Source organism: Odocoileus virginianus, chromosome 17, assembly GCF_023699985.2.
Source record: "Odocoileus virginianus isolate 20LAN1187 ecotype Illinois chromosome 17, Ovbor_1.2, whole genome shotgun sequence".
In the NCBI taxonomy this organism is placed as follows: Eukaryota; Metazoa; Chordata; class Mammalia; order Artiodactyla; family Cervidae; genus Odocoileus; species Odocoileus virginianus.
The window spans coordinates 7,817,308-7,844,362 of NC_069690.1; the positions used below are offsets into that span (position 1 = coordinate 7,817,308).

General features: G+C 44.4%; 1 protein-coding gene across 9 annotated transcripts; it reads right to left on the reverse strand.

Annotated features, from left to right (window-relative positions):
- Positions 1-7,359: 7,359 nt before the first annotated feature.
- Positions 7,360-23,443, reverse strand: VEZF1 (vascular endothelial zinc finger 1). 9 transcript variants are annotated; one of them, XM_070478517.1, is made up of 9 exons: positions 22,664-22,981; positions 21,066-21,160; positions 20,639-20,746; positions 19,869-20,089; positions 17,368-18,062; positions 16,532-16,595; positions 15,307-15,508; positions 13,983-14,129; positions 7,360-10,707 (listed from the first exon to the last, which is right to left on the reverse strand). In XM_070478517.1, exons 4-9 carry the CDS (start codon positions 19,872-19,874, stop codon positions 10,280-10,282), a joined length of 1,542 nt encoding a protein of 513 aa, XP_070334618.1. In that variant the 5' UTR covers positions 19,875-20,089; positions 20,639-20,746; positions 21,066-21,160; positions 22,664-22,981; the 3' UTR covers positions 7,360-10,279. The 9 variants fall into 9 exon arrangements, with proteins under 9 accessions (XP_070334618.1, XP_070334619.1, XP_070334620.1 ...); XM_070478518.1 differs by lacking the exon at positions 21,066-21,160; XM_070478519.1 differs by lacking the exons at positions 20,639-20,746; positions 21,066-21,160 and having other exon boundaries at positions 22,664-22,679.
- Positions 23,444-27,055: the final 3,612 nt, after the last annotated feature.

The window sequence follows — 27,055 nt, forward strand, 5'->3', positions numbered from 1 at the left end:
CTAATACTTATTTTGATGCATAGATTGCTCTGAATTTGGCCATTTGCTGACTCCTGTGTTCTTTTTAAAAAAATATTTAAAAGTGAAAGTCGCTCAGTCATGTCTGACTCTTTATAGTCCATGGAATTCTCCAAGCCAGAATAGTGGGTAGCCTGTCCCTTCCCCAGGGGATCTTCCCAACCCAGAATGCAGGGTCTGCATTGCAGGCAGATTCTTTACCAACTGAGCTATGAGGGAAGCCCCCCCCCCCCAAATCTATTAATTTATATATTTGGATGTACTTGGTTTTAGTTGGTGCAGGTGGGATCTTCAATCTTAGTTTTGACATGTGGGATCTAGTTCCCTAACCAGGGGTCTAACATGTGGGATCTAGTTCCCTAACCTGGGCCCCCTGCATTGGGAACGTGGAGTCTTAGCCACTGGACCACCAGGCAAGTCCCTCCTGCGTCCATCCCATCTTCTTTGATACATTCGCATCCTGACTTTCTTGCACAGAGATGTTTTCACTGTCACTGTAAAGACTGCATCAGACCATCCATCGGTGCTAAATCTAGGGGGAAGTGTTGAGGAGGAGGAGGAGATTTGAAAGGTCTTAAAGTGTTTCTCCACAGACTTCTTATTAGTTGTGAGAGGGAAAAGAATAATTATACAATGGAGAAACTAGGCAATGCCTTGACTGAGTGATCATCACCTTGGAGGGACAGAGAGGCTGCCGTGTGCCTGTAGATATGATATCCCAAGGACACATTGCCTCGGCAGGATTCCAGCTGAGAATGCATAATATCAGTGCAATCATGGGGAACATCAGACAAACACAAAATGAAGAATGTTCTATTTTTTGAAAGAAAGCAGGGGTCTGTAATTATTTTTTAAAAAGCCAGCTATAAAAATGGCCTAGGATTAAGGAAATTAAAAAGACAGAGCAACTAAATGCAACACTTGACCCTAAACTAGAGTTTGTCCTAGGAATGAAGATGCTGTCAAGGGCACAATCAGATCATAACTGAAATATGGATTGTAGATTAAATAAATGTATTATATAAGTGTAAATGTATACAATTTCACAGAAGTACCTGGGGTAGGGGGAGGGGTAGGGGGAGGGGCGGGGGGGAAAAAAAAAAGAAGTACTTTGGGGTAAGGTTCATGATGTATAAAACCATGGAATGGTTCAGAAAAAAAAATTGAGAGAGATAGAGCACACTTGTGATTGAGCAAGGGATAAAATGTTAGCAATAGGTGAATCTGGTTAAAGAGTATACAGGTGTCTCTTGTACTGTTTTCACCTTTGCAACTTTTGTAAGCTTGAAATTATTTCCAAATAAAAGTTTTTCAAAACTGTTTGTGTTTTTGCCAAGCCCTGCAATCAACTTTTTCTCCAGTAGAGCCTGGGGATCAAGAATATTTAAGCACATTTTTTAAAAAAGTAACCCATATATCAGGAGAAAATATTTGCAAATGATATGACTGATAAGGGATTAGCCTTGAAAATTGACAGTTTATGACACTTAACAGCATCAAAACAAACAGCCCACTCAAAAAATGGGCAGAAGACCTGAATAGACATTTCTCCAAATGGCCAACAGGCACATGAAAAGATGTTCAACATTGCTAGTTATTAGAGAAATGCAAATGAAAACTACAATGAGATATCATCTCACACTGGTCAGAATGGCTATAATCAAAAAATTCACAAACATTAAGTTCTGGAGAGGATGTGGAGAGAAGGGAACCTTCTTTCACTGTTGGTGGGAATGTAAATTGGTACAGCTACTATGGAGGTTCCTTAAAAAACTAAAAACAGAACTGTAAACTAAAAACTAAAAAAAATTAAAACTAAAAATATGACTCTGCAGTCCCACTCCTGGGCATTTATCTGGAGGAAAAACATGATCTGAAAGGATGCAAGCACTCCAGTGTTCATTGCAGTACTGTTTACAACAGCCAAGACATAAAAGCTACCTAAATGTCCATCAACAGAGGGATGAATAAAGAAGATGTGATACATATTACTCAGCCATTAAAAGAATGAAATAATACCATTTGCAGCAACACAGTTGGACATCAAGAATGTCATACTGAGTGAAGTAAGTCAATCAGAGAAGGAGAAATATTGTATGACACCCCTTATATGTGGAATCTAAAAAGAAATTATACAAATGAACTTACAAAACAGAAAGAGAAAAGGACACAGACTTCGAAAAGGAACTTATGGTTGGGGGAGGGGAGGGTAGTTAGGGAGTTTGAGAAGGTCATGTACACGCTTGTGGATAACCAATCAGGACCCATTGTATAGCACATGGAACTCTACTTAATGCTTTGTGCCAGTCTGGATGGGCGGGATGCTTGGGGAATAGGTATGGCTGAGTCCCTTCGCTTTTCACCTGAAACCATCAGGACATTGTGAAAGGGCTATGTGTGCGTGCGTGGTCCATCGCTTTAGTCCTGCCCGACCGCGTCTTTCAACCATGCTGCGACTCTAAGGACTGTAGTCCACAGTCTCCTAAGGCCATGGGATTCTTCAGGCAAGAATACTGGAGTGGGTTGCCATGCCCTCCTCCAGGGGATCTTCCCAACCCAGGGATCCAACCCACATCTCCTTTGTCATCCTGCCTTGCAGGCGGTTTCTTTACCGCTGAGCCACTGGGGGAGCCCGTTAATCGGCTGTATTCAAATCCAAAGTAAAAAGTTGAAAAAAACCACCAACAAAAATAAATGAGAAGGAAAAGCACCCCTACCATGTGGAACAGAACGACAGAAGGCAGGGAAGTGTGAAGTATAGTGTAGATGATAGAAAGGGGAAATGGGCCTTCTGAAAACCTAACATAACAAAACGGCCCCCAGGATAAGCCGTAGCCTCCCCCGGGGGAGGCAAACCGCAGCCCCCAGCATCTTCCCGCGAGCCTCTCCCCACTCACCCTCACGTGTGTGATTTAGAAATAGGATACAGCAAGCTGACAGATTCGGCCATCCTTCAAGGGGCCAACGTTATATTGGGAGGCACATCATAGAACTTGATTTTATGTGTTTACATAGAAGGGGGTACAACTTTTGTGCAGAGTGCAGAAAGCGAAGCAGCGTTGGAAACTTCCAGCCGGAGTGGAGCAGGGCTCCCTGTGAATGAGCACCCTCCCCGGACCAACCAGAATACAGGCGACGTCAGCCAATCCCGACTCGGCAGTGCCCTGGTCGGGGCGGGGCTGACACGCCCCAGAGTTGTTTGCCTCCGCTCCCCACCCGTCCCGCTCTAACCCTTGTCTACCCCCCGGAGGAAATCGCGGAGACGAGGCCGGCAAAATAGATTTGGCCAAACTGTGGAGGGCATCGGACTTTGAGACAGACCCAACCCTGCAAAACCCACGTTTTCCGCGCGCTCTGCAGGACTCCTCTCAGAGCGCTAGGTCCAGGATGCCTTCAAGAGAGCAGGTGGAGCCGATGAGTGCAAGTTCAGGGCCAAGCGAGCAGGTCTGCGAAGGATGTCAGGTTTCTCCCCCACATCCTGCCTGGGTAGGTGGTGGCCCTCCCTTTCCTCTTGGGAAGGAAGGAGGTCAGGCCCGTGCCAGGCTCGCAGCAAGCTATAAGAACTAACTCTTCGTTAGGATGGTTCGGTTGCCTAGGGAAACTGTAAAGCCAGCTTCTCTGGATATAGTGAGTGCTGGTAAATGCAGTGAGATGGAACGACTTCTCCCGATGCACTGTCCCCAGAGAGGCACACATCCTGACATTTTTCCAGGTCTCCCAGCCTGGTATGTCCTCGGTGTAACTGGAGCCCTCCCTGCCACATATTCAGCAGGCTTCAGTTAGCAGCGGCTTAGATGTGTCTCCCATCTAACTTTCTCATTCCCTGAGATGAGGCTACAGTTCCCATGCTGGATGCCAACCCTCAAAATCTCAGCGTCTGAGATGGGGAAGTCATGCAGGACGGCAGTCGGCTCCTTTGCTCTTTGGGTGAATGCAGTTGGTGCCTCTGAGTGAACTGATGGTGCTGTTACTACATAGGATATAGGATGCCCAGGTGCAGGTGGGGGATATTGAAATTTGAGGCTCTTTCCGCTCTATCAGGCTTTGTATGAAGCACTTTACACGAATTATATCTTCAAAATCTTTACTATATTGCAACTGTTAGCCTCTTTCCTTCACAGCTGAGGAAACTGGGGCCGCAGAGGTCACGTCTCTTGCCCAAGGTCACACATTTCCAACTGGCATAGCCTGGATTTACACCCCAGGCCTGCCAGATCCCAAGCCCCTGCTCTCCACTGCAACCCTGAATTACAGCACCTCCCAAGCTGTCCCTTATGCCAGGCCTTGTCCTGCTCTGAATCTTCTGGGGGCCTCTCTGACCTGTTGCTGCTGTTTCCAGCCTTGGTGTTCGGTGCCTCGTGTTTCAGGCTTGCTGAACACTGGGACTCATTGATAGGCAAGGGCAAGTCAGCAGCAGGGTGCCATGGGCCCACAAATTGGAACCAGAGGTTTAGAGGATGTGGCAAAATTTCTAGAATATATAGTCCAACTTTAGAACTAGCCTCCCTTCTGTGGAGCTCTGGACTACCTCCACTTTATTTGGATGTTTCCCAACTCCTCCTGTTATACTAAGAAGGAATGAATCAAGTGTCTAAATAAAAGTTACAGGGAAGGTTTCCCAGGGAGAAACATTAGATTTGCCGAATATCCAGGGGTTCACGACAGAGCACAGGCGTTGGCCGGCTGCTTGTGGGAGGACTTTCTAGGCCTGAGGGACAGAATACACAAAGGTTCTCCTGCTTCCTCTTTCCACAGCGCCACCCTCTCCCCAGTTTTCTTCCTTAGACGTCCTTGACGGCCACAAAGTTTCTGGTGTTGACGAAGTGGCAGGACTTCCCTTGCATGGGGCAGGCCACCCTGGAGTCAAGGCCTGTGCTTCTGGGATGAAGCTCTGGGATTCTAAGAAGGGGGCTCCCTACCTCCTCAGCTGGAAGTGGCTCCCGGGTGCCCACCACAGGGGGAATTCCCTACAAATCACCTGAATCTTGCCTGTCTCTTCAGCTACTGATTTTGTCCTTTTTCTGACTAAGAAGAGCATGTCTTCTTTTCTGCCCCTTGACTGGAGCTGAGGTCAGCACAGCTGGCTTAGCCTCACAGCCTGTCTCAGGGCCCTCTGAGGAATCACATCCAGCCCAAGGCAGATACATGGAGACGGGAGGAAGGGCGGGGTGGGGGGTACACCACAGGAAGCACAAGGACATTTTCGCCAAAATCTCTCTCTCCTCCCTCCCTGGGCCTCATTCTAACCTCCAGGTTCCCAGTTTCCCTTCTCTCCCTCACCTCATAAGCAAAGCTGATTTCCCTCTGGCTCTGTTGCTGCCATTAACAAAGTTAGGAATTTCTTGGCTCGTGAGCAAAGGCCTCGAGGATCCAGGCTCGTTGGAACCTGATCTCTGAGTGGATCTAAGCAAACTCTGTAAGAACTGTGGTGGCTATGGTGGCCCCCAAGGTTGACCAACACTTAGCTTCCTGTCCCAGCCTCCGAGGCTGGCTCCCCTCTGCACGAGCAGTCTCTGGAACTGGCACGTCTGCTCCCAGCCTGGGACCTGGGCGCTGACTGCCAGACAGACCTGCTGTGCAGTCACTAGAAGGACATGTTCCTTCCATTCCCCTTGGTCTTCTCATCCTCTCCAGCGGCTGTGCCAAGTCGCTCATTGGCAGAAGAGGATGGTGTCCTCAAATGTCTATTACTAGCCTAATAATTCTTACCCAGGCTCTTTACAGATATACTGAGGGGAAAAAATGACATTCAGGTGGAAGGGCTGACACAGCCAAATGCAAGTGGACCTCACTTAGAAAATTCCATAAACAATGTAAACTTAGACACTTCACACAATTCTTCCTGCATGGTGGGCAGAAAGGATTCGCTCCAGGAAGCGACTTCAAGTTCTACTTTGTTCTCTTCAAAGAGGTATTTAAGGGTTGGGAAGGAGGTGGGATATCAAGTTAAAGATCATCGGGGATGAAGAAAACTCCTGAAGCTATGTTGCAAGTCAGAGGTGATACGGAATCTGAAGTGTGAAAATCCATTCCCTTAACATGACAGGCAAGGTTTTGTAAAGGGAGAAGTACTTGCCCCTCAGGGTCCAGGGCCAAGATATGGGTCAAGTGCCTGTCTTGGGAAGGTGAGAGCTGACAAGCCACCCCTGGTGGTCCAAGCAGAGTGCTCACCACACGGAGACCCGAAGCAGAGCCCTAACCCTCCCTCCATTCTTTTCTCCGGAACTACATGGACCTTCGATCGCCTGAAAGTGAGCAGCCAAGAGAAGCTATAGTCCAGATCAGCGCACAAGCTCAGTCAGTGTTCAGCCCTGAACCGTTAACACACTGAGGTCTGGCTCCCTTTTTTACAGGACGGGAGGTGGTGGGGGAAGGAGATTACCCAGTAATCTGCCAGGGTCAGATCAGCTCTGGGGAGATTTATAGGCCTAGATGGGGGGACAAATCACCTTCTTTCAGGCTACAGGATGCTTTAAGGAGGAAATGGGAAGAGTGCAGGGCTGAAGGCCAGATTTTATTAGGGCTGGAAGGGGAAAGTTCAATGGTAACTCATGAAAACATTGGACTGTCCTTTAGTCCAATGTTACTTGAGGATATTATAGGGAAAACCTCCTGAATCCAAGTCTCTTCAGAGAGGACCAAACTGCAGGGCTCCCTGAGAAGAGCAGAAACACCCCGACAGTAAGCACTGTTAACTAGCAACTCACTGAAATGACACTTCCCATTCCAAACAAAAGCAACGTAAGAAATTCTTCCTCCAGCTGTTTTCACTGGGTCAAGAGACTAAAATCAATTATCAGAGGAAGTTTGGAAAGCCTCAACTATATACAAAACAGATGTAGGCATCCAAAGCTTTTTATTAAATGGTGTCAGATGCATCTTGATTTGCTGTCTGGTGATACTATCACTTGGGAACGTAGCGTATCTCTCTTAACAGCCTCCTTGGAGGCAGCCACCAGTTTTTCATCTTTGTTTTATGCCCTTTACTGCCTAACAGTGCCTGGCACATTGTTGGCACTCAGGAGACATCTGATGAACCTCGTGCAATACAAATGATTAGGCAACCCAACCTAAAACCCCTTTCAGGTAAAGCAGCTGGATTTAGAGCATAAGAAAAAAAAGTTTTAAAAACCATCTTCTCTGGGTTTACTTTAGGTGGGGAGTAGTTTTCCTGCAGTCAGCCTGGTGCAGACCCACTCTCTTGGCCAGGGGTCACTAGCCCTTCCCTCTCTCTGCCACCCAGTATCAAGATGTGTACACCTGGAGAAGCAGCGCTCCAAAAATTTCTCTATCATGGTGAACTGGTGAAGCTTCTGAGGTATTAAGCAATCCATCATAACATTTGTGACTGGTTAACTTTAATTTGTCAAAATAAATCTGCAGTTTTTGCATGTTAGTAATACAGTGCTGGTATTGACAGGAAAAATCATCCAATCTGCTTACATAGAAACCTTTGTTTAGGAGCACACCTTAGGAGGGAAATGGATACAATAAAAGGCAAAATGCAGGCCAAGAAGCGAGCCCTAGAGCGTTAACAGGCTGGATGTCAGATTTGAGGATTATCTAATACAACTCTTTAGCTGCCAATCTGATAAAGGGGACGCTCTTAACCAGGTTACAACCAGAAGAGAAAAACAAACTCTCTGCTTTTTTGTGAGCGATGGCCGTCGTGCCTTCAACACTTGGTTGAATCAGTTCATCAGCATTAAAACTCAATTCCAGTTCAAAGACAGGAGAATTTCACCACAACCTACTTTGGCCCCCCGCCATTCCAGTGGCCCACTGCCACCTCCATCCTGCCAACTCCCTCCCAAAAGAAGACACGACGTGGCTTTATTATCGCAGACAAGCTTAAGTGAATAAAGGATGCATACAAAATAGCATTTTAACTGAAGTCATACAATGAAGTCTCACTCCTGTTTATTATACAATGAATTGATAAAGCAATCATTTCTAGTATATATCTTTTTTTTTAAAAGAACTAATACTTTCAGGGTTCTGACGACCACACTCTAGCCTGGGGGTAGGGTCCACATCTGCCCCCACTGAGGACGGCTCCTTGGACAATCGTGGAGGAAGCCGGGCTGTGTCCATGCTGGAGGACTGGACTGCCCGCTCAGTCAGAGACGACACGGCCCATTAAGCAGAGCCAGAACCCCGTTCTGGGGCTGCGTGCCAGGAAACATGGGCTTCCTCCAAATGTGGCCACTATCTGCCCAATCCAGGCCTCAGCAGGGCCATGTGTGGGCCTTCCCTGCACGAGTCCTTCCAGTAGTCCACACATAATGCTCTACATATTAAAAACAAACCATCTTGGTACTGTGGATAGGAACAGTTGTAACAAAGTCATAGCTACATATTTTTCTCTACATTTTGTTTATTGAGACAAACTAATTAAAAGGCACAAACATAGGGCATGTTTACATGGACATTATAACAAACATATACATTAAAAGTGTAGGAATGTGTCGCCTTCCTGCTAAACAGAAAGTTCCTAAGCTTTTATATATACAAAAGTTGTACAATTTAATGTCCTAAAGTACAAAAGATCATTTATAAAATTATTTTACACTAAGTACTATTTATTTTATTTTTTACTACGTAGTTCAACCCCCTCGAACTGTTTTGTATAATGACACACAGATACCTGTCCCTGATGTAGGAAGTCTGCCTCAGACGCAAGGTATTTTGATGCTTGAACTGACACAGTAGGGCATAAATGGAAGTCATCCAGTTTGATAGTCAGTCCTGCAAACATTTTGCAAGATTAACACAACTAATGTCCATTTCTCTTAACTGCAAGATTAAAAAAGGAAAAAAACCAAAAACATATTGCAACTTAAAAAAAAAATCACAGCGTCTTGGTTTTAGTAACTTAAAAAAAAACAACACAATGCTTTAAAAACAATGTCTGGCATGATGGTGGAGAGTATCTGTTTCCCTAGCTTTTGGTTTCTACTTTATGTACAGAGATAAAAACATCCTGCTAAGAAATAAAAAGCACATGTCTTAACGTGCACAATCATTGCTGGGTTTCTGTAGGGAGTGCAGACAGCTGTCTCCCTGAAAACCTCACAAAGCTGATACAAGTGTTTTCTCAAAGAAAAAAAAAGTGATGTCTGTATTTACAAAGTTGAACAAATCTGCACAATACTTGATTAAGAAACGGAAGGAGAAATTAAAAAAAAAAAAAGACTCTGCTTGTTCTGAAGGGGCATACTACCTAGTTAGTGGTTAGAATAAAAACTGTATACAATTTAATATAAGACATAAACTCTAGTGAGCAACTAACACATCTTTCCCTGTTGAAACATCAACAGGCTCTGATTGGGAGAGAGAGGGGCATATCACATCCCAGTGCCTCCAGCGTCTTCCAATTTAAAGCAAATGCATTTTAACTGTTCCAAAGTACTCTGTGACCCCTGAACAGGAGTCCTGCTGGCCTCCGTTTGTTAGGAGTCTGCTTGTCCGCACACCTGACTTCTCCTCTGCCAGTTGCGGCCTTTTCTTACCAAAACACAATGTGTATATTTTGTTTTTGTTTTTTTAAATTTTTTTAAAAAGTCAACTACAATGCTGTATTTCATCAGGATTAGTATGCTGAGCAATATTTACATCTCCAAATATCAGGTCACAATCCCTATTATATGTTGAAGTTAGAATGATAAATTATCATATGCTTTGCATATCAGAGCTGGTATCACCTTTCCCATAGGGAATGCTGCCTGAAATTAACATATTCCCAAAGGTAAAATGCATATTCTCTGAAATGCATTTTATTATGACAATGCATGTATTTACTCATAAAAACAAACACAGACAATACACTAGCTCACAATCCGTGGATTTAGAACTTCAGGTTAAAATCAGCCATCCACCTTGTTCATATGGGGAGAAGAGCTCTGCTAGTGTTTAGCATAAAATGATTTCTTGGGATTAGAAACAGTAATGCTGTTTTATTTTGAAATGGATTTTTCTTTTTTATGACTGGTTTTAATTCTGATGTTTCATCTTGCCAACTACTATCCTGTTTAAGCAATGCTGTCAGCTAAAAGGAATTTCTGATTAAACTAAAGTGGTCCAATGATAAGTGACGTACATACTCTACTGTGAACAATCCCAGCCAAATTGGAGGAAAATGCTACTACACTATTATTAACTAATAGAATCTCCCAATCTCATGGTTTACTTTTTGCTTTAATAAACTAAAAGTTGCTGGTAAATATTTACTTTATCCCATATTCTGATTTTATAACACTGTTTACCAAGGTGGTGATGTAGGCAAAGCTTGGGGTAAGAAAGGCATGCTCTCTACAGGTCTCATTGCTATATTGAGAGGGGCAGCTAACGTCATAGGTGTGGGCAGGTTCATTGGAGACGTGATCGTGACAGGGTGTGCTATATTCACCGGGGCAGTGACGGGGGTGGGCAGGTTGACGGGGGTAGTGAGTGTTAAAGGAGAGGTCATGGATAATGGACTGGTTATAGTCACAGGATGCCCTATGTTCATTGGGCTGGTTATGTTAACTGCACTTGAAACATTTACTGGACTTCTCATGCTCATTGCAGCTGCCACTGTGACTGGGTTTGACATAGTCCCAGATGACACAGAGGACGTTATATTGAATGGAGTAGTGAGAGTCACAGGTGTCGTAGCAGCCGTGGAGGTTTGGCACAGGTTAGCAGCTTCTAAAATAAGAAGACAAAAGGGCCTTTAGACTCTAAAAACAGTGAACACAATTGAGTTTCTGAATCAACTTCTTTTAATTAAAAAGGACAAACATTTAGTAAGTTAAATTACAGATTTCTACCCCATGGTCAACTGGAAGGGAGGCTCCTCCTGAGCACAAAATTGGGGGCCAGAATCCTGGTGTGAGAGCAGTTCTCTTTTCTGACACTGGGCCTTCCACAAGGACTGAGGAAACTGGCTTAGCCTTGGTGCTTTTGGTTTCAAGTTTAGATTTACTTACCTACCTCACAATGATGCTGGAAGATCAGGTAATTTCTGCAAGGCACTCTGCGGGGCAGAGATATCAAGTAGGGCTAAGTATTATCACTATGCTTCATGTGGCTCCTCAGAGTTCTACAGACATTCCAGGGAAGAGCCAAGCACCCACAGGCCAGGCTAGAAGAGCTTGCTTACACAGAGCTGGGCTGATGGTTACACAACAGATAATCAGAAAAATCTTCTTGTAAGGCACACTGTAACTAGCAGAGAGACATGTGTTCTCGATGCTATGTACTCTAAAGCTTTCTCAGAGGTGAAGCCACATTCTGTTAAGGTTTTAAAAATCCATTAAATAGGGATAGAAAAACAGGCTATTTTAATAATCATCTGTTTATTTCAGTCTTAGACAAATCATTTAAAATAATCCTGCTGTTTCTGCTTACATTTATTAATGATGTTAAGAAAGAACAAGCATCCCTCAGTAGGTTTATGTTCTCCTCCCCTCTCATTTTTCTTTCTGAAATTGACATAAGCACCTACTTTACCCCTAGTGTCATTTAACTGTACATATGACAAAACCACCAACCATACCAAAGGGGACTAGCGAGGCGAGCAGACCCTGCAGTGAGTTGGGGTATCATGGTCCTTGTTATCAGCAAAGCCTGAGCACTTCTTAAGGAAAACTTTCCTCTGAGGTGACACCCCCCTATTCCACCCCTCAACCAAAATTCAGCATCATCTGCTGGTGTGTCAGAAAAGAGCAGTAAGAAGACGGATGGGGTGCTGTGACTCGGTTGTCAAAATGGAGAAATGCATTTGAGACTATAGAGGTCTGCCTGCATGCCACATGTGGTCAAATCATCTCAGGTGGCCCCTTGAGTCAATGAGCAGCACTTCCTTGATGAGCATGATGTAACCTTGGCACTGCTCCATACTCCTTATCAGGGATTCCCAAAACTGGCTGATGATCAAAATCATTTATCTAGGGAGCACTTATTTGGGGGGGGGAATTGCTCCCCAAGAAGTTCTATCTTGAGATTTAGATGGAACCTGGGAAATCTGTACATCTAAGAAGCTCCTGAAATGATGATCTGATTGTCATCCACGTTTGGAAACTTAATTACCTTGTTTAAACCCAATATTTAAAAGTGATGTGCTGATTCAAGTTCAGGTTCTCAGGTCAGGAGTCTCTTCTCCCCAAAATGTGACATTTACTAACATGAACACAGAAGTTCCTAACATCAGTTAGAAACATCAGTTTCTAACATCTAACATCAGTGAATCTCCAAAGAGATTCGCATTACAAGTGGGACTATAATAGCATTTTGTTTCATGGAGATCAGAAGATGAGCTAAACAACTGAGTCTTATTGTGCAAGCACACTGAAATACAATACCAAACAGAAGAGTGCAGGAAAAAAAGAAAGAATGAGGGAGAAAACCAACTCATTTTTGAGGTGATGGTAGCACTGCTAGAAACATTCTCCTCCTATTGTAACCCAGTGAATTTTCACTCCCCCATCCACCATCTCCCTACCTCCCCTACCATGTTTTCTTTTTAATCTAACCCTATCCTCTTCTGTAACTTAACCAGTTTTACTTCTTCTCTGAGTAAAATCTCCTTCATAATATGCTTTCAACCCACTATACAACTATCATGGCATATACACATATATACATTTTTCTCCCCTATCCGCCATTCTCCACTCCTTCTACAAAACATTTTATCAAAATGACAATATTCACTTGGAAGATAGGAGTAACCAGCACCAAGTGGAAAGCCTCTCTGAACTGCTCCCTTCTTTTCCTCCAATGCCAGTGCGTGCATGCTAAGTCGCTTCAGCCATGTCCGACTCTTTACGACCCTGGGGACTGTAGCCTGCCAGGCTCCTCTGTCCATGGGATTCTCCAGGCAAGGAAGGGGATGTTCCTGACCCAGGGATTGAACCTGTGTCTCCTGTGTCTCCTACATTACAGGCAGATTCTTTGCCGCTGAGCCACCAGGGAAGCCCTCCAATGCCAGCTGATGCATGAAAAAGAATGCTACTCCTTTTATCTTTATCCAAGTACTGGCTGCTAGGAAGGGGTCTGAGAGGAAGGGAATAGCTTCACTGCATGAAAGCAGAGGGCGGAAGGGACTACACAGCAGAGCCTACATGCAGGGGATGCCTCAAGAATTTAAAGTAAGACACGACAAGGGAGAGGGAGGAAAAATGAATTTAGGAGTCTGTCCAGTGGCTGATGATGCTCTGACAAAATGATTTAACTGAAATGGCTGCACAACCAAAGCTACAGCCACTAAGTTAAAAAGCTGTGTTGAAAACTGATACTCCAACTGCTTCTTTACAAGATATATATAGAGAAAAGCAAACCATTCTCAAAATTTCAGTAACAATTACAGTCAAGTCACTATCAACTGAAGTATATACATGTTAAGCTAATGCCAGCCCTAGTGACAGAATGAAAGAGGTTAAGGGTAAGACTGAGAAAAAAGACATTGGCATTACAGAGTCTGAAATATGTAAAAAAAAAAACACCACAATTCAGAAACAACCCTAAAGAGCAGAAAATAGCACAGTTGTAAGAAAATGAACTTATGTGCACAGAAGGATAGTTCATCTACCTCTAAGAGTGGGAATATTTTAGAAAGAAAAAAAAAAACAAGGAGACTTTAATGCATGGAGGCTGACATAAAAAGAACATAAAAAGGAACTCTGGGTGTACATAGCAAAGTACCAAATGTGACTCCAAATTTGTAATGAAAGGTAAATCAAAAGAAAGAACATGATAAGAAGTACTGAGAATTTTTATTTCCTAGGAAAAAGAAAACTATCCAGAAGCTTAGAAGCTTTGCTGCTAATAACTCAACCAGATACTTCCCAGCACAGAGTATCTTCATAAAGTGTGTCCATAAAGCAGGAATCTCTGAGCTGTGGCTATTTTCCTTTGCTACTTGGCACACACTAGACGCAAACGCTCTTCTAGCCATGCTGTGGGCACTGGACACCTCATCTTACCTTTCTTTCTTGCTTTGACAGCTTCTTCCCACAGTCTCAATGTCTCTACCTGCTTCCCTGGCCAGCTCGTCACATGCTGCTGCTGCTGCTGCTGCTGCTGCTGCTGCTGCTGCTTCTGGTTGCTGGTCTCTTCACTCATGCACGCTACTCCAAAGACAAACCAGAAACACCAGATTTACCCTGAAAAAGTGTGGGCTACTTTTCCAAAATCCAAAACTTAAGATACCTTGACTCCTCACACCTCTATGATCTTTATCATCTGACCCAATAATTTTTTTACTCTAGTACATCTTGTCTGCTGCTATGTCAATATTGGTCAAAATAGATAAATTAAAAAAAAAAAAAAATCCAGAAAGCTAGGGAAAATCAATATAAAAGAATTCTTTGCTACATTAAAAAGCAAGTATCTTTCAGAATTGAACTTGGGTAATATTAGCATGGAATAATTGAGGCTCATCAAAATATCTAATATACTTAAGTTATTTGATCACAATACATTAAAAGTAAATTTCTGTAAAATTAACAAAGTTTGACATGCTAGATAATAAACTCAACATACTTACAAAGAAGCAAAAACAAATGACATTAGAACACATTAACATTCTTTCCCATTCACGTTTGGCCAGCTATTTTGAGAATCTGATGTTTCTGCCACATAAAGCACATATATAACAGAATACAGAATTAGGAAAACACTTTCTTCTGGTGGTTAGGGAGATCTTAAAAGAAAATGCCTCTGAATGCAAGTACTGAATTTTATCCACAGGTCTGTGGAATAGTCTATCTTTGGCTCTGAATTTAAGGTAAGCAAAGCATTTAAACATTCCAATGGGTATGATATCCCTTTTCTGTATAGATTTGGGTTTGGAAAATAAAATTACTTAACACTGCTTTTATCTTTAGGTTACTGAGGACATGTTATTAATGCAATCAGGAGTCAGGAGGCACTTCTACCACAACACACACACTACAGCTTCCTATGCAAGCCCCGGAAGAAGGGACACGCTGAAAAGCAGCTGCCGGGAGACTGTGCTCCTCTAACCCGGGCGTTTCTAGCAGACGGTGCGGGAGCAAAGCAAAATCAGCGCAGCGCTCATCAGTGCTGTCTGCATACACGCATGTGAACTGTGTTTCCAACACTAACGTACACTCTCCGCTGATGTGTGCTTGCATACTTTAGTAACAGGAGGAAACAAGTAAGATGAATATTAATACGGTCCTGAGAACACAAGTGAAAATATCTTCAATACATCATTTAAAAAAAAAAATCTACACTCCATCAATCTGAACCACCACGAGAACCGCGAGCTGGGGCACCGCTCACTTTTGCTGATGCCCTGCTTGCACGTGTTGCAGTTGATACTCTGGCTCTGCCCATGCGTCTTTAGGTGGCTGGTGATGTACGCTGCGCTCAGGAGCTTCCCACAGATGTTACAAGACACCTTGCCTTCGTGGCGCACCATGTGTGTCCGCAGTCTGTCTTTGGTGGCAAAGGCAGCAGTGCATGTCTGCATGAGGGAGGAAAACTTTTTTTAAATATAGACTATCCTGTTCTACTCATTTTAAAGTACGTTATATTCTAAGGTATTACCCTACCCAAGTAAGCAAGCAGACTGAATTAGTTGGATTTTAATTGCATGTCTTACCTAAAACTGTACTCATAACAAAACACCTGGTCAATTTTGGACTCTTACATTTCGAGGGAAAGAAAAAAACATCAAACAAGTAGTGAAAAGATGTGAGCTGCAGAGTCAGTCAACCTTGGATTTAAATCCAGCTTCCTAATTCACTAAACAGTGTAATACTCAGCAAGCTAGCTAACCTATCTGAATTTATTTCATCTGTAAAATGAAGGTAATACCTACCTCACAAAATTACTGGTGGATTAAGAGCCTGGCCCACGGCCTCATAGCAGGTACTCACTCAATGACACTAGTCTCCTTCCTCCAACTGGATTTTTCTTAGAATTCAATCATTTACTTAATAAAATCAGTTATTAACAAATTTAACTAAAAGGAGCACAAAAAGACTTCCTGCATAAAAAACAGAATTACTGACACCTAACAGTCATTTCATTAAGATTCTTAAACTTCTCATTACCACAATTTATGTCATTAAAAATGCTCCAATGTGGCAATAGCAGACAAAAATCCAGTAAGTGGTTACATTTGGGAAAACATCCCTATTTTCTTCTATTAAGAGTTAAAACCACCTCAACCATCAGCCCAGGAATTAATTTAAAGCCCTTCATTCATTTCAAATACAGTGACCTTTGCAAGACAATACATTTTTTTTTCTTATTACTTAACACTGCTGCCCAAGGAAAAGGAAATGTAGCTTAACAAAAACAACATTTATTTACATTTTTAAATGATCACGCCTCCCAGAAATAGAAGCTGTCATTTATGTTTTATAAAACTAGAATTCAAGAGGACCACATTTACTCAAGTCAGTGATTTTAAGACTATTCAAGAATGGTGAGATGGCTCAGACCTTCTGGACAATGTGCATTAAGTGCTACACTACGGATAAGTCATTTTAACTCTTACTTGGCATTTGAAGGGTCTTTCTGTTGAATGGACATGTTTTACGTGACAGCTTAAGTGGTCAGGCCTGTGAAAGAGAGAGTTTCAACAGAAGATGTAATGGAACACACACATAGAGAAATGCTACTTACTGTGATGTTTACATGCTTGGCAGATATGGGTGGGGGGCATTTTAAAGAAAGCTAGTAGAATTACCAACTCCCCCACCCCCCAGTGCAAGCCTCCTTACCTCTCTTACCATAAACAAAAGTCTTAGTCCTTTACTTGTTAATTTTTTCTTCTAGTCAACATCAAATCATACTAGGTCTTGACTCTTTACAGTTACAGAATACCCAAAATTTACTATCACTTGCCAGAGACAACTGCTATTAATATTAACTTTAAAAAGCCTTTACAAATGAAAATTAGTGAAATGTTAGTAACCAGAGAGAAATGGAAAAACACACTCTCTTAAAAGTTTTAAGAGTATCCAAGGTCATCCTAACTTCCAGGATATGTTTCCTTGATTTGTGCAGTTAACCTCAAGACCAGTCACCCAATTGAACCGAAAAGTACTGGTTTTGCAGTGATAAGAAGTATTGCTGTGCCGAATAAAGGCCTGAGTCCACCAAGGCACTTCTTAAACGAAATAGTTAGTTAATCCCTATGTCACACTTGTCAACCACACCAAACTGGAATTAGCCCTGGAGGTATAATACTTTATCTGTCACCAATCTCCTCTAATAAGGCAGGCCTGCACATATCTAGTCTCACATAAACATTCTAGATCTAGAGATTGTACTGATACCATGATAGGAAAAACAGAAAGAAAAACAAAGAAACAGAGCAAAATGCACTACCTCGAGAAGCCTTTCCCACAAACACTGCAAGTGTAGGGTTTGGTGATGCCTCCTTCGTGAGACCTCACGTGGTAAGTCATGCGGTCCTTCCTCTTGAAGCGCTGATTGCAAATAGGACACTCGAAGGGCTTTTCGTCCGAATGGGAGAGCTTGTGCCGGTTGAGGTGGTACACATCTCGGAAGGCCTTCCCACACATCTCACACGCGTGGTTCTTCTTGACAGGCTTACTGGGTTTCTTGACAGACTGGGTCACGGGCATAGCTGTGCTGCCGGCACTGCTGCTGGGGTTGGTGCCCGAGGAAGATGTAGTGACTGTGGACAAGATGCCTGCAATGGTTGAGACCAGCGAAGTTCGGCTGCTGTCCCCAGCGATGGTGGAGATGAGGGGAACCACCGTGGTGGGGGTTTTCTTTGGCCGGGACACCAGCTTGATGCCTGTGTGGCAGGACTCGTGGCGCCTCAGGTGATAGCTGTCCCTGAAAGCTTTACTGCAGTAAGTGCACACAAAGGAAGTTTTGGGCTTTTCTTTCTTAATCCCAATGGCATCCTTTAATGTTTCTGGAGCAGCCTGAGGTTTCTGAGTTATCGGTATTGGAAGCAATGGTTTCTGATCAGGGGGCTCCACAGCAGAGCTCAGAAGGGGCAGCAAACTGTTCTGTGCTGCCTGCTGCTGATGATGGGAGGCTTCATGGGCCTAAAATCAAACATTCACACTTCAGAAACTTGGCCTCTCACAACGACCCTCAAAATACAACATGCTTCAGAAAACAAGAGACCAGAAGAAACAATCAATGAGCCTGTAAGCTACTCTCTGCAGCAGAGATCCAGCAACTACCTAGCTACTCTCAGAGCTCCCATTACAAAGCACTTAAAATCACTGCACAGACACAAAACTTTTGCAAATAAATTGCTGACAGTGATCTTGCTTTCAAACAGCTGACTAAACTACACACCACCCTGGTTCATAAGGGACATACCAGCTGACGAAATCAGTTTGTGTTAGTCTGCCAGTGCTGAAACCAAGTTTAAATAACTTGTCAAAAAAATTACACTTTAGACTTAAGTGTTTAACAGTACCTTACTGCAGTAATGCACAAGCCACACACTCACACACATATACATACAGACATATTATCATCTACTTGTTTATTTTACCTAGGAAAAGACAGGCACTAGTTCTGGGAATACGTATGCTAGTTGTTAAGTTTACTTTCAAAGTTTTCACTTAATTTTACTAAAAGATTTGGCTGAAATGAAACCTGGAAGGTATCTGTGAAGGCAGCCCCCAGCAGACACCTGTCAGTTGTTTTTTAGTTCATTTCATCTCATCCTTTAGCAACACTAGTTCAAACCCTAAACTCAAACTAGTAAGAGAAAACAAGATATAAATAATTTAAATTCCTTTCATTTTCACCTACTTCTAGTGGTTCTAAGTCCTGTTAAAAGTATTGGGCATTTGCTGTTATAAAGTGCTTTCCACTCCTCCAAAACTGGGGGCTGGACACTGTTTGGAAATTTTCTTTAGCTGCACTGAAACCAACATTTCGTTGTGGATCAGGTTCTTGGTATTTATGAGTAATTACTCTCTTGGATTTGATTCTTCCAAAATTGTCCATACCTCCACACTGATAAACATTTAGGAAATGATGGGGAAAAAAAATTCCTGAAATAGTTCTTCCCAATGTGTTGTACTTGATCAACATGAATTTTGAAACTCTTGACAGTAACCCTGAGCCCATGTGCTTGAGTTTTGTAATCCTAAAAGGATATATGCACTCAGAGGTAAGTGTTCCAAATATTTAAAGCATACAACATCTTTGGAAGGGTCCATCCCATCAGCTTAGAGACTCTAGACACCTATTTACCCTTTATACTCTATAATCCCAGGTCCTACAGTTCACTCCATTAAGGAGAAAAAACCATGGAGACAGACAAGACACACTCACTCATTCACACACACACACACACACACACACACACAGCTCTTCTGATGAATAAGAACATCTACCACACACAGCCCCATGTTTACTTGATAGCAGCACAATAGTTAACTAAGCCTAGAACCAGACTCCCCTGAATCATCAGATGTTACTGAGTTACCATTTTCAATCTAGTCATTTTGACTGAATCTTCCTTTTGTGCTTACTTATGAGCTCTCTTTCGAGACTTAGTGCTCATACTGAATTACAGTCCACGTTTCATTTAATTTAGGGAGCTCCTACCATTGTCAGGATCTACCCAAGTGACCTCAGTAGACACTTTTATAGAATGTGGACTCTAATCTTACCCCATCTCCAACCTGGCTGTACGATACCCAAGCTTCCATATAATATATAAAAGGTTAATAGCTGAAGATAGCTCAAGATATACAATTTCAAAGGCTATCAGATCAGATAATAGGAAATGCAAATCTTCTGGACAAAGTTCAGACTTATAGTGTTTAGAGGCATTTTTCAATTCTAAACAACCATTAGTTCGATGGAGTACTAAAAGCACTTACTGCCATTTTACCAATTCAGATGTCTGTGGCAACATAAAGTATTTTTACAGCATTGCTGAAGCTCACTCTCACACGAGGGTCACACCAGGTCCCTGCTTCTCGGGTGAAATGCTGTAGAATGCCTTGACCACTACGGGAATCACTCTCTGAGGATTCCTAGGATCCCCACACTTCTACATGAAGCCTTCTAAGAGGGGAACTGGGTTTCCCCAACTTGTTCTCTGGGGGAGAGACAGAGTAAAATAACAACCATGGCCTGCCTTCAGTTAGGTGATTTTTTAAAATATATAACTTCTGGGTAGACTTTTATTTGACTAGCATCATCAAACCAAAATTTATCTCCCATCTCTTTCAATAGCAAGGCTTTTCTTTTCTTTCTTAAAACCCTGCCCAAGCTTTCTTCTGGGGCTGGCAAAACAGAAATGTTACTTCATCACCCAGGGTGGTAGGATATGGCACCATGAAATCTCCAGTGCCAGAGGGTAAAAGATTTTGCACTGAAGAAATTAGCATCAGTGAGTCATATCTTGAATGTCCTGTTAGAAGAATCATCCATCAAACATTTTAACAGCTATGGCTTTCACTTTCCACCAGGTTATTTGGAAAGCAAGCAGGTATTAAAATTGTTTTAAAATACAAATTCAATAGGATGCTTCAGGAAACAACAAGAGAGTTCGACTCTCCATTTCCCCAGTGAAAATTACTTAAAACTGGAACTGAGTAAGTCTATTCATACCTTTCCAGAGAAAAGACTGAAATATTCTCTTTACCCATTCAACTGTCCTCGGCTCTAAATTATCACTGCACACATTGCCAAGCCCAGGATCAAATATTAGCTTTCACACTTCTCCATCAGGTGGAAAAAAAGATTTTAATAGCTGAAAAAAATTAAATAATATAAAATCTAATTAAAAAGTTGATCAATAAATGCTTGGCATTTGCTTTCCCCAGGAAAAGAATAATAAAAGTATTCCAAAAGATTTTTCAACAGTTTTCCAGAAATCAGTTAGGGGGTTTTCTTTTACATAAAGAACTCTCAATTTTTTCCAATCTCCATTAAGAGAGAGCGCGTTTAATACGGTAAATCTAAATCATTCCTCATGTGAGAAATCACTTCAGTGGCCCACTAATCCCATATTTTAAAATGACCGTTTGAAAGCTTTTTCTCAAGAGGGCATTTGCCACCTTCACACCAACCTGGATGCAAGCTGGTTATATATCATTTCTTTTCCAATGCATTTTTAAGTTGGCTTATCTCATTATCAATCTCATCAAAGCACGTTAAAACAATACTAGATCAGAATGAGAAAAAGGCCAAGTTAGTGAATTCCATAATTTTGAGTATGCTCAATTTTAAGAAGCCTGAATATAATACAATTATTTAAAAAGCAAATTACATTCAAAAGAATATATCTTCAAACAATAAACCATCTCTACACAATAGGCAACGTTTGAATTATCCAGTTCCCTATATTAACTCCACTGGGATGGGCCCAGGGGCTGGGAGGATTATTTTTGAAAATTCTGCATCCGTTCTTGGTTAGTCACAAAAGGTTTCGAGCACCCAAGCTACTGGTTTGGGATTTCGCGAAGTTATTCAAAGAAGGAAAATAACTCAAAGAGGCGGGAAGAACGCACTTAAAGTGACGAGCTTCCTAGCCTCCAGTTCCGAAGTTTCCCCGTGAGCTCATTACTACTGCCCACCAAGTGCTTCGTTTGCAAACAGAAACGGAGCAGGAAAAAAAAAAAAAAAAAAAAGAAAAAGTTCTCGGTCTTCTAAACAGGGGTCCCCACCTCAAGTGAGCCGACAAGAGGACTGCCAACATATCGGCCACAGTCACCTTCAAGTTTCTTGCAAAAAATGAAAACCAACACCCCACGAATGACTCATCTGGGGGCTTTGTAAGCGGACTTTGTTTGCTCTCTCCACTTGCCGTCTCCCCCACTTGGCTGGAGGAGACGCTCGAGGTGGGACGAGAGAGAAGCGCGCCCCGGGAGAAGGTGGGGCCTCCGAGTCCTGGCCCCCCCGCACCCCCCTCCCCGGCCGGGGGATTCCCCGGGCTGAATGGGACGGCGGGAGAGCTGGACAGAGGGAGCGGGTGTCAGCTGCCAAGGCTCGGCAGAGGCTTGCGAGAGAAAACACGTAAAGCCAGTGAAAAAGTTTGGGGAGGGGACACACAGTCACAACACCCCCAAGTGGGTAAACACGAGGGGGGCGGCGGGAAGGGGGAGTGGCGGGGAGCCCAGGGATACCCGCTATTCGCGGGGACGGGGCGGGGGGGGGGGTGTCAGAAAGTCAACACACGCACAAAAAGAGAGGCGTAAAGAACGGAGAGCGAGCGAAAGACAGACCAAGTAGGGGGGACTGAGTGGGACCCGGGGACCCCCTCACCCCACGGCGTGGGCCCCGGCCCGGCGCGCCGCGGCCAAGCGGACCGCGCTCTCCAGCGGCCCGGCGCCCTCCTTTCTCCGGGCCGCGGGCGGTGACAGCGGCCGGCCTCCTCCCTTCCCCTCCGGGGCGGGAGCGAAGGGTGTGTGCGTGTGCGTGTGTGTGCTGGGGGGGCCCGGGGGTCACCCCGAGGCCTGCTTTCTCCCCCGCGCCCCGCGAGGCCGCCTCCTTTCCCCTCAGCAGCCCCGCTCCGCCGGGGCGGGCGGGCGGAAAAACAAAGGGGGATTAAGGCCGGGCCGGAGAGCGGGGCCGGGAGGGAGGGAGGAGGAGCGCCCGCCCGCCCGCCCGCCAGCCCCGGGCCCGGCCCCCCTGTCCCCCCCGTGCCCCCCCGGGGGGGCCCCAGTACCTGGAACAGGAACGCGGTCCAGTTGGCCTCCATGGCTGCGGCGGCCGACCCCCCTCCTCCCCACTCCCCCCGCTCGGGGCGCCTCCTCAGCCGGAGGAGGCGACAACAAAGCGGCGGCGGCGGCGGCGGCGGCAGCGGCAGCGGCGGCTCCTCAACATGGCAGCGCCGAGCGCGGCCACTTCCGGTAACCTCCGGGACGCACCACCGCCGCGGCGAGCGCGGGCGGGGGGGGAGCCCCGAGCCGGCCGCCGCCGCCCCCGGCGGCCCCGACCCCTCCCGCGCGGCCCCGCGGCCGGCTCTCGGCCTCGGAGCTCAGCCAGTGCCCGCCGGCGGTGGGGTCGGGGCCCCCGCGGCGGGGCCGGGGTGGGGCCGGGGGCGGGGATGGGGCGCGGCGTCCCCCCCCGCGGGGGTGTGTGGTGCTGCGGTCCGCGGCCCAGGCAGCCGGAGCAGGGGGAGCCCGGGAGAGAACATGGAGGACGCCAGGGTCTGGCGCGGCCTCGCTGGGCACTGCCGCGCCGGCGGCGGCAGCGACGCGGTCCCGGCGCCCGGCAGCATCGCGTCCCCGGCAGGCCCTCGGCGGAAGGCGCGGGCTGCGGCGGTCCCGGGGCTCTCCGGTCCCCTTTGCGCAGCACGGCCCCTACCTCCAAGCTGGAGGAAGCCCCTTCGACTTGGAGTGTCTCTCCAGGCTGGTATTTCATCCCAGCGAAAGCTCCGCACTCTTGGCGCGACACGCATCTCTAAGTGGCCTTCCAGCTCAAGCAGGGAATCCCACTGGGGTGCAGCCTCACATCCTCCCTGTGCAGAAGGAAACACTTCCCACGCGCAGAGGTGTCATTACTGGGTTATTCTTGGGTGAAGGGCTGAGCTTTCCCATCCTCCTCCTAACTTCAGATACGATGTGAAATTCTACTTAACACCCCCCTCTCCCGCCGCCCAAAAATTTTTTTTAAAGAGAAAGTATAGACAAGAAATTGTTTTAGTTCTTTAGTACCGTCTGCTTATTCACACCCCCCCGACCCCCCGCCCCAAACAAAAATCGAACTTCTGGTTGGACAGCGTCAGATGTCACTAAGGTGACCCCAGCCTCTGTTTGCAGTTCCAAGCTTTCCGTGTAGGCGTCACTGCTACTGGAGCTTTGTATGATGATGCCCTGAACGTATTCTATCCATTCCTCACATAGAGGTAGCTATTGGGAATAGCAGAGACAGGCTATTATTAAACAATTGCCTCCAGTCCTGTAAGTCTCCTGTGGCGGGAAATTAGGGGGCAGGCTGTCAGTTTTGTATAAATTCTGGTTTAAAAAAAAAAAAATCTTCAGGTAGTCACATTATTTCAAGACTTCAACATCTTTCATAATTGACTCTTATCTTAGCCCCTCCATTTATTCCTCTTAAGTTACATTCTAATCAACGTCACCATCTCCAGTTTTCCTCGTACATACACAATGAAAATAAAACGGTTGTGGAATTTGGTAAAAGAAACTGAAAAAGCACAGCAATCTGACAGTTTTTTCTTTCCCATCCACTACACACGTATAGCCGCTGCCCACTCTCCTCTCCTCAGTCACCAGAGTGAAGGGGCTGGCCAACGCCATCTGACTCCCTACTGGAAGTCTTGGGGACCAATGAGAAGTTCTGTAGTTTCAATCAGTGGCAGAAGCAGGTAACACATCAGGGAACCAGTCAGCCTAGGACAGGAGGGGACCGAAAATGATGAAGTTTCTGATTACACTCCTCAGCTAAACTGCTACAGTGGCCCTTTCTGTCTGCTAGAAAATGTCCATTAGTCTCTTTTGTAAAGAGAAATAAATGGTTCAGGAAGCCTAAGCTTATATATACATATAAGATAAGGAAAGAACCAAGATGTAAACCTAAGAATGAACTAGGTAAACTCAAACCTTCTGGCTCTGACCTGAGAGCACGCTCTTCTGTTCTCACTCAGGGACCGCAGTCTCTGCTTCTTCCCACTTTAACACACTGACTTCGCGGCCTCCGTAATGCATCTCTCCTCAGCGTTTCTCCTCCCCCGTACAGCCTCTCCTACTCTGCTGCCTTTCAAACTGTGGTGAAAATGAAGCTTCAGGATTCTAAGACTAGCACTTGATGAAGACCATTTTTCTAATGACAATGTTGCTGGACTCTCTTGAACTTCTTTCCCCAGAATCTAGAAAACCCTTTTTAGCAGTCCTCAAAACCTCTGGAGAGGGGGTTCCCCACTATTACAAAGTAGACATCAAGTAAACCCGTCTAGTTCTCATTACTGAAGAGCGGGATTCAGAAGTATCACTTTTCTTGAGGTAAATGGCTCTATCCATGAGATGAAACCAGAATTCCTAATTGCTCCGATTTTTCTTTCCCCTTTAAAAGAAAAATGAACAACCTTTTAAATTCAGATGAAATGTTAAATCTTAGGCTATTTTCCAAAGAAACCATCCAAAAGTTTGGAACGAGTACTCAAAAACAATCAACTCCAACTGTTTTGAGGAATATAATGAAATTAGGATGATCAAATATTCCATCCTTAGGACAGACAGAATCTTTAACTACAAACAAAATGAACCCTTCTCCTCAAGCCTGCTTCCACAGACCATACTGCGGCCCAATCAAAACACAGTAATGTCTAAGGATAATAAATTCATCTTGATTATTGTAAACAACTTTCAGTGAGTGCATCAGTGGTGTTACCTCCAGATAAGATGAATAATTGAAATGTCTGGTGTCTAAGACAAAAAAAAAAAAAAAAGAAGAAGAAGAAAAATACACGTGCCTACATCCACCCAAATAAAATTCAGATTCCCTTCCCACCCTGTTCAGGTTCTTTCCCACCTTCTCTGCCCCAGTGTGTACAACCTGTAACTTAATCTTTCAGGGCCTCAATTTCCTCATCTGGAAAATGAGAACAAAGTAAATACCTACCTCACATATAGGACTGTGGATAAAAGAGAAATGTAGACTAAAGGAGAAATGTGTATAAAAAGCTTAGAACATTCCCTGGAATATAACACGTGCTAAGAAGGTATTTTTATTGGTGCTACTGAATGGTTCTAGATGAAGTCTGGGGCTGGGAATTCTGCAAAGAGCCCTGAGCCAGTTCTTAACTTTCTCTCAGAGTAACAAGTTTTTCCCTGTGCCCCACCCACTCCTCCCCCTCAAAGAGCCCTAAGGTAAACAGCCAAAAGGCTAATGACACATGACAAAGGAAGAGACCTATTAAGATTAGCATTTCCAAAGACAACTTTTAGCAAACATTAGAAAGTAAGGGGATATTTCCTTCCCATTTTTAAAAGGACTTTATAATTATGTGAGTACATTAAGATTAGATGCAGAAGCCTAGGAATAGAAACCATCTCTGCTATTGTCAATTACCTTTCCCAAGAAAGACTGCTCAACAAAGCAAAACCGAATCAAATCCAAAACTTTTCATAGAGACCATCTACTTAGGAGCAGCTTCAAATTCGCAGTTAAGAACTAATGCTTCATGCAAGAAAGCTGGAACTAACAGATCTACTAGTAAAAATCAAGTCTGTAATTATTTACCGAAAATATCAGCTAGAGAAATGATACCCTTCATTAACAGCCTCAGTGCAATTGAAGAGAAAGGACACACACTCTACCAGACCAAACCAAAGGTAACAACCACCCCACCAACACCTCTACCCCACACCCCCTCCCACACACACAAGAGAGACACAAAAACAAAAACAACCAAGCCTCTCTGAGAAGAAAGCAGAAGTTAATCCGCCCTTCCCACCTCCCCACACCAAGGGCTGTAAGCCAACTGCCTGTGGCCCATGTGGTCAGAAGTTGGGTTTGTGTTTCAATTCCACCACCTAAAGTGTCATCACTAGTTATTTCTGTCTTAACTGGTAAGGTGAGGAAGGGGAAACAACAAAGACTTTTTCCCTCCTAAATACCTATTTAAATCCTTTAACAGCTTGAACATAGTCACGGAGAACAAAGGGACAGGGAACAAATCTACCCATTTCCCTAGTAGACCTACTGGTAGTTGAGGGTCCTGAAATACTCATTTGTTTCTAAGAAGGGCCATATGCCCCAGATACCCAAAACCTATCCAAAGCCATGGTAACACATTTATCACCTTCACTCTTTCTGAAAGAAGCTACTACACACCATGCTTACTTAACCTGTCAGTTCCACCCATAAAACATTTGAGTAGAAATACCTTCCATTTTACAACTCCTAAATGGCTGATAGAGGACATACAACAAATAGCAAGCAAAACAGCATAGGACACAAGAAGGAAAGAAACTAAGACAGGTCAAAAATACACCAAGTAAGAAATTTAATACAACTGGAAAACATTGCTCTCAGGCACCAGCATTTCTCCTTTGGACACCTGTTCCTCCCTGCCCTCAGATGCCCCAAGCCCAGG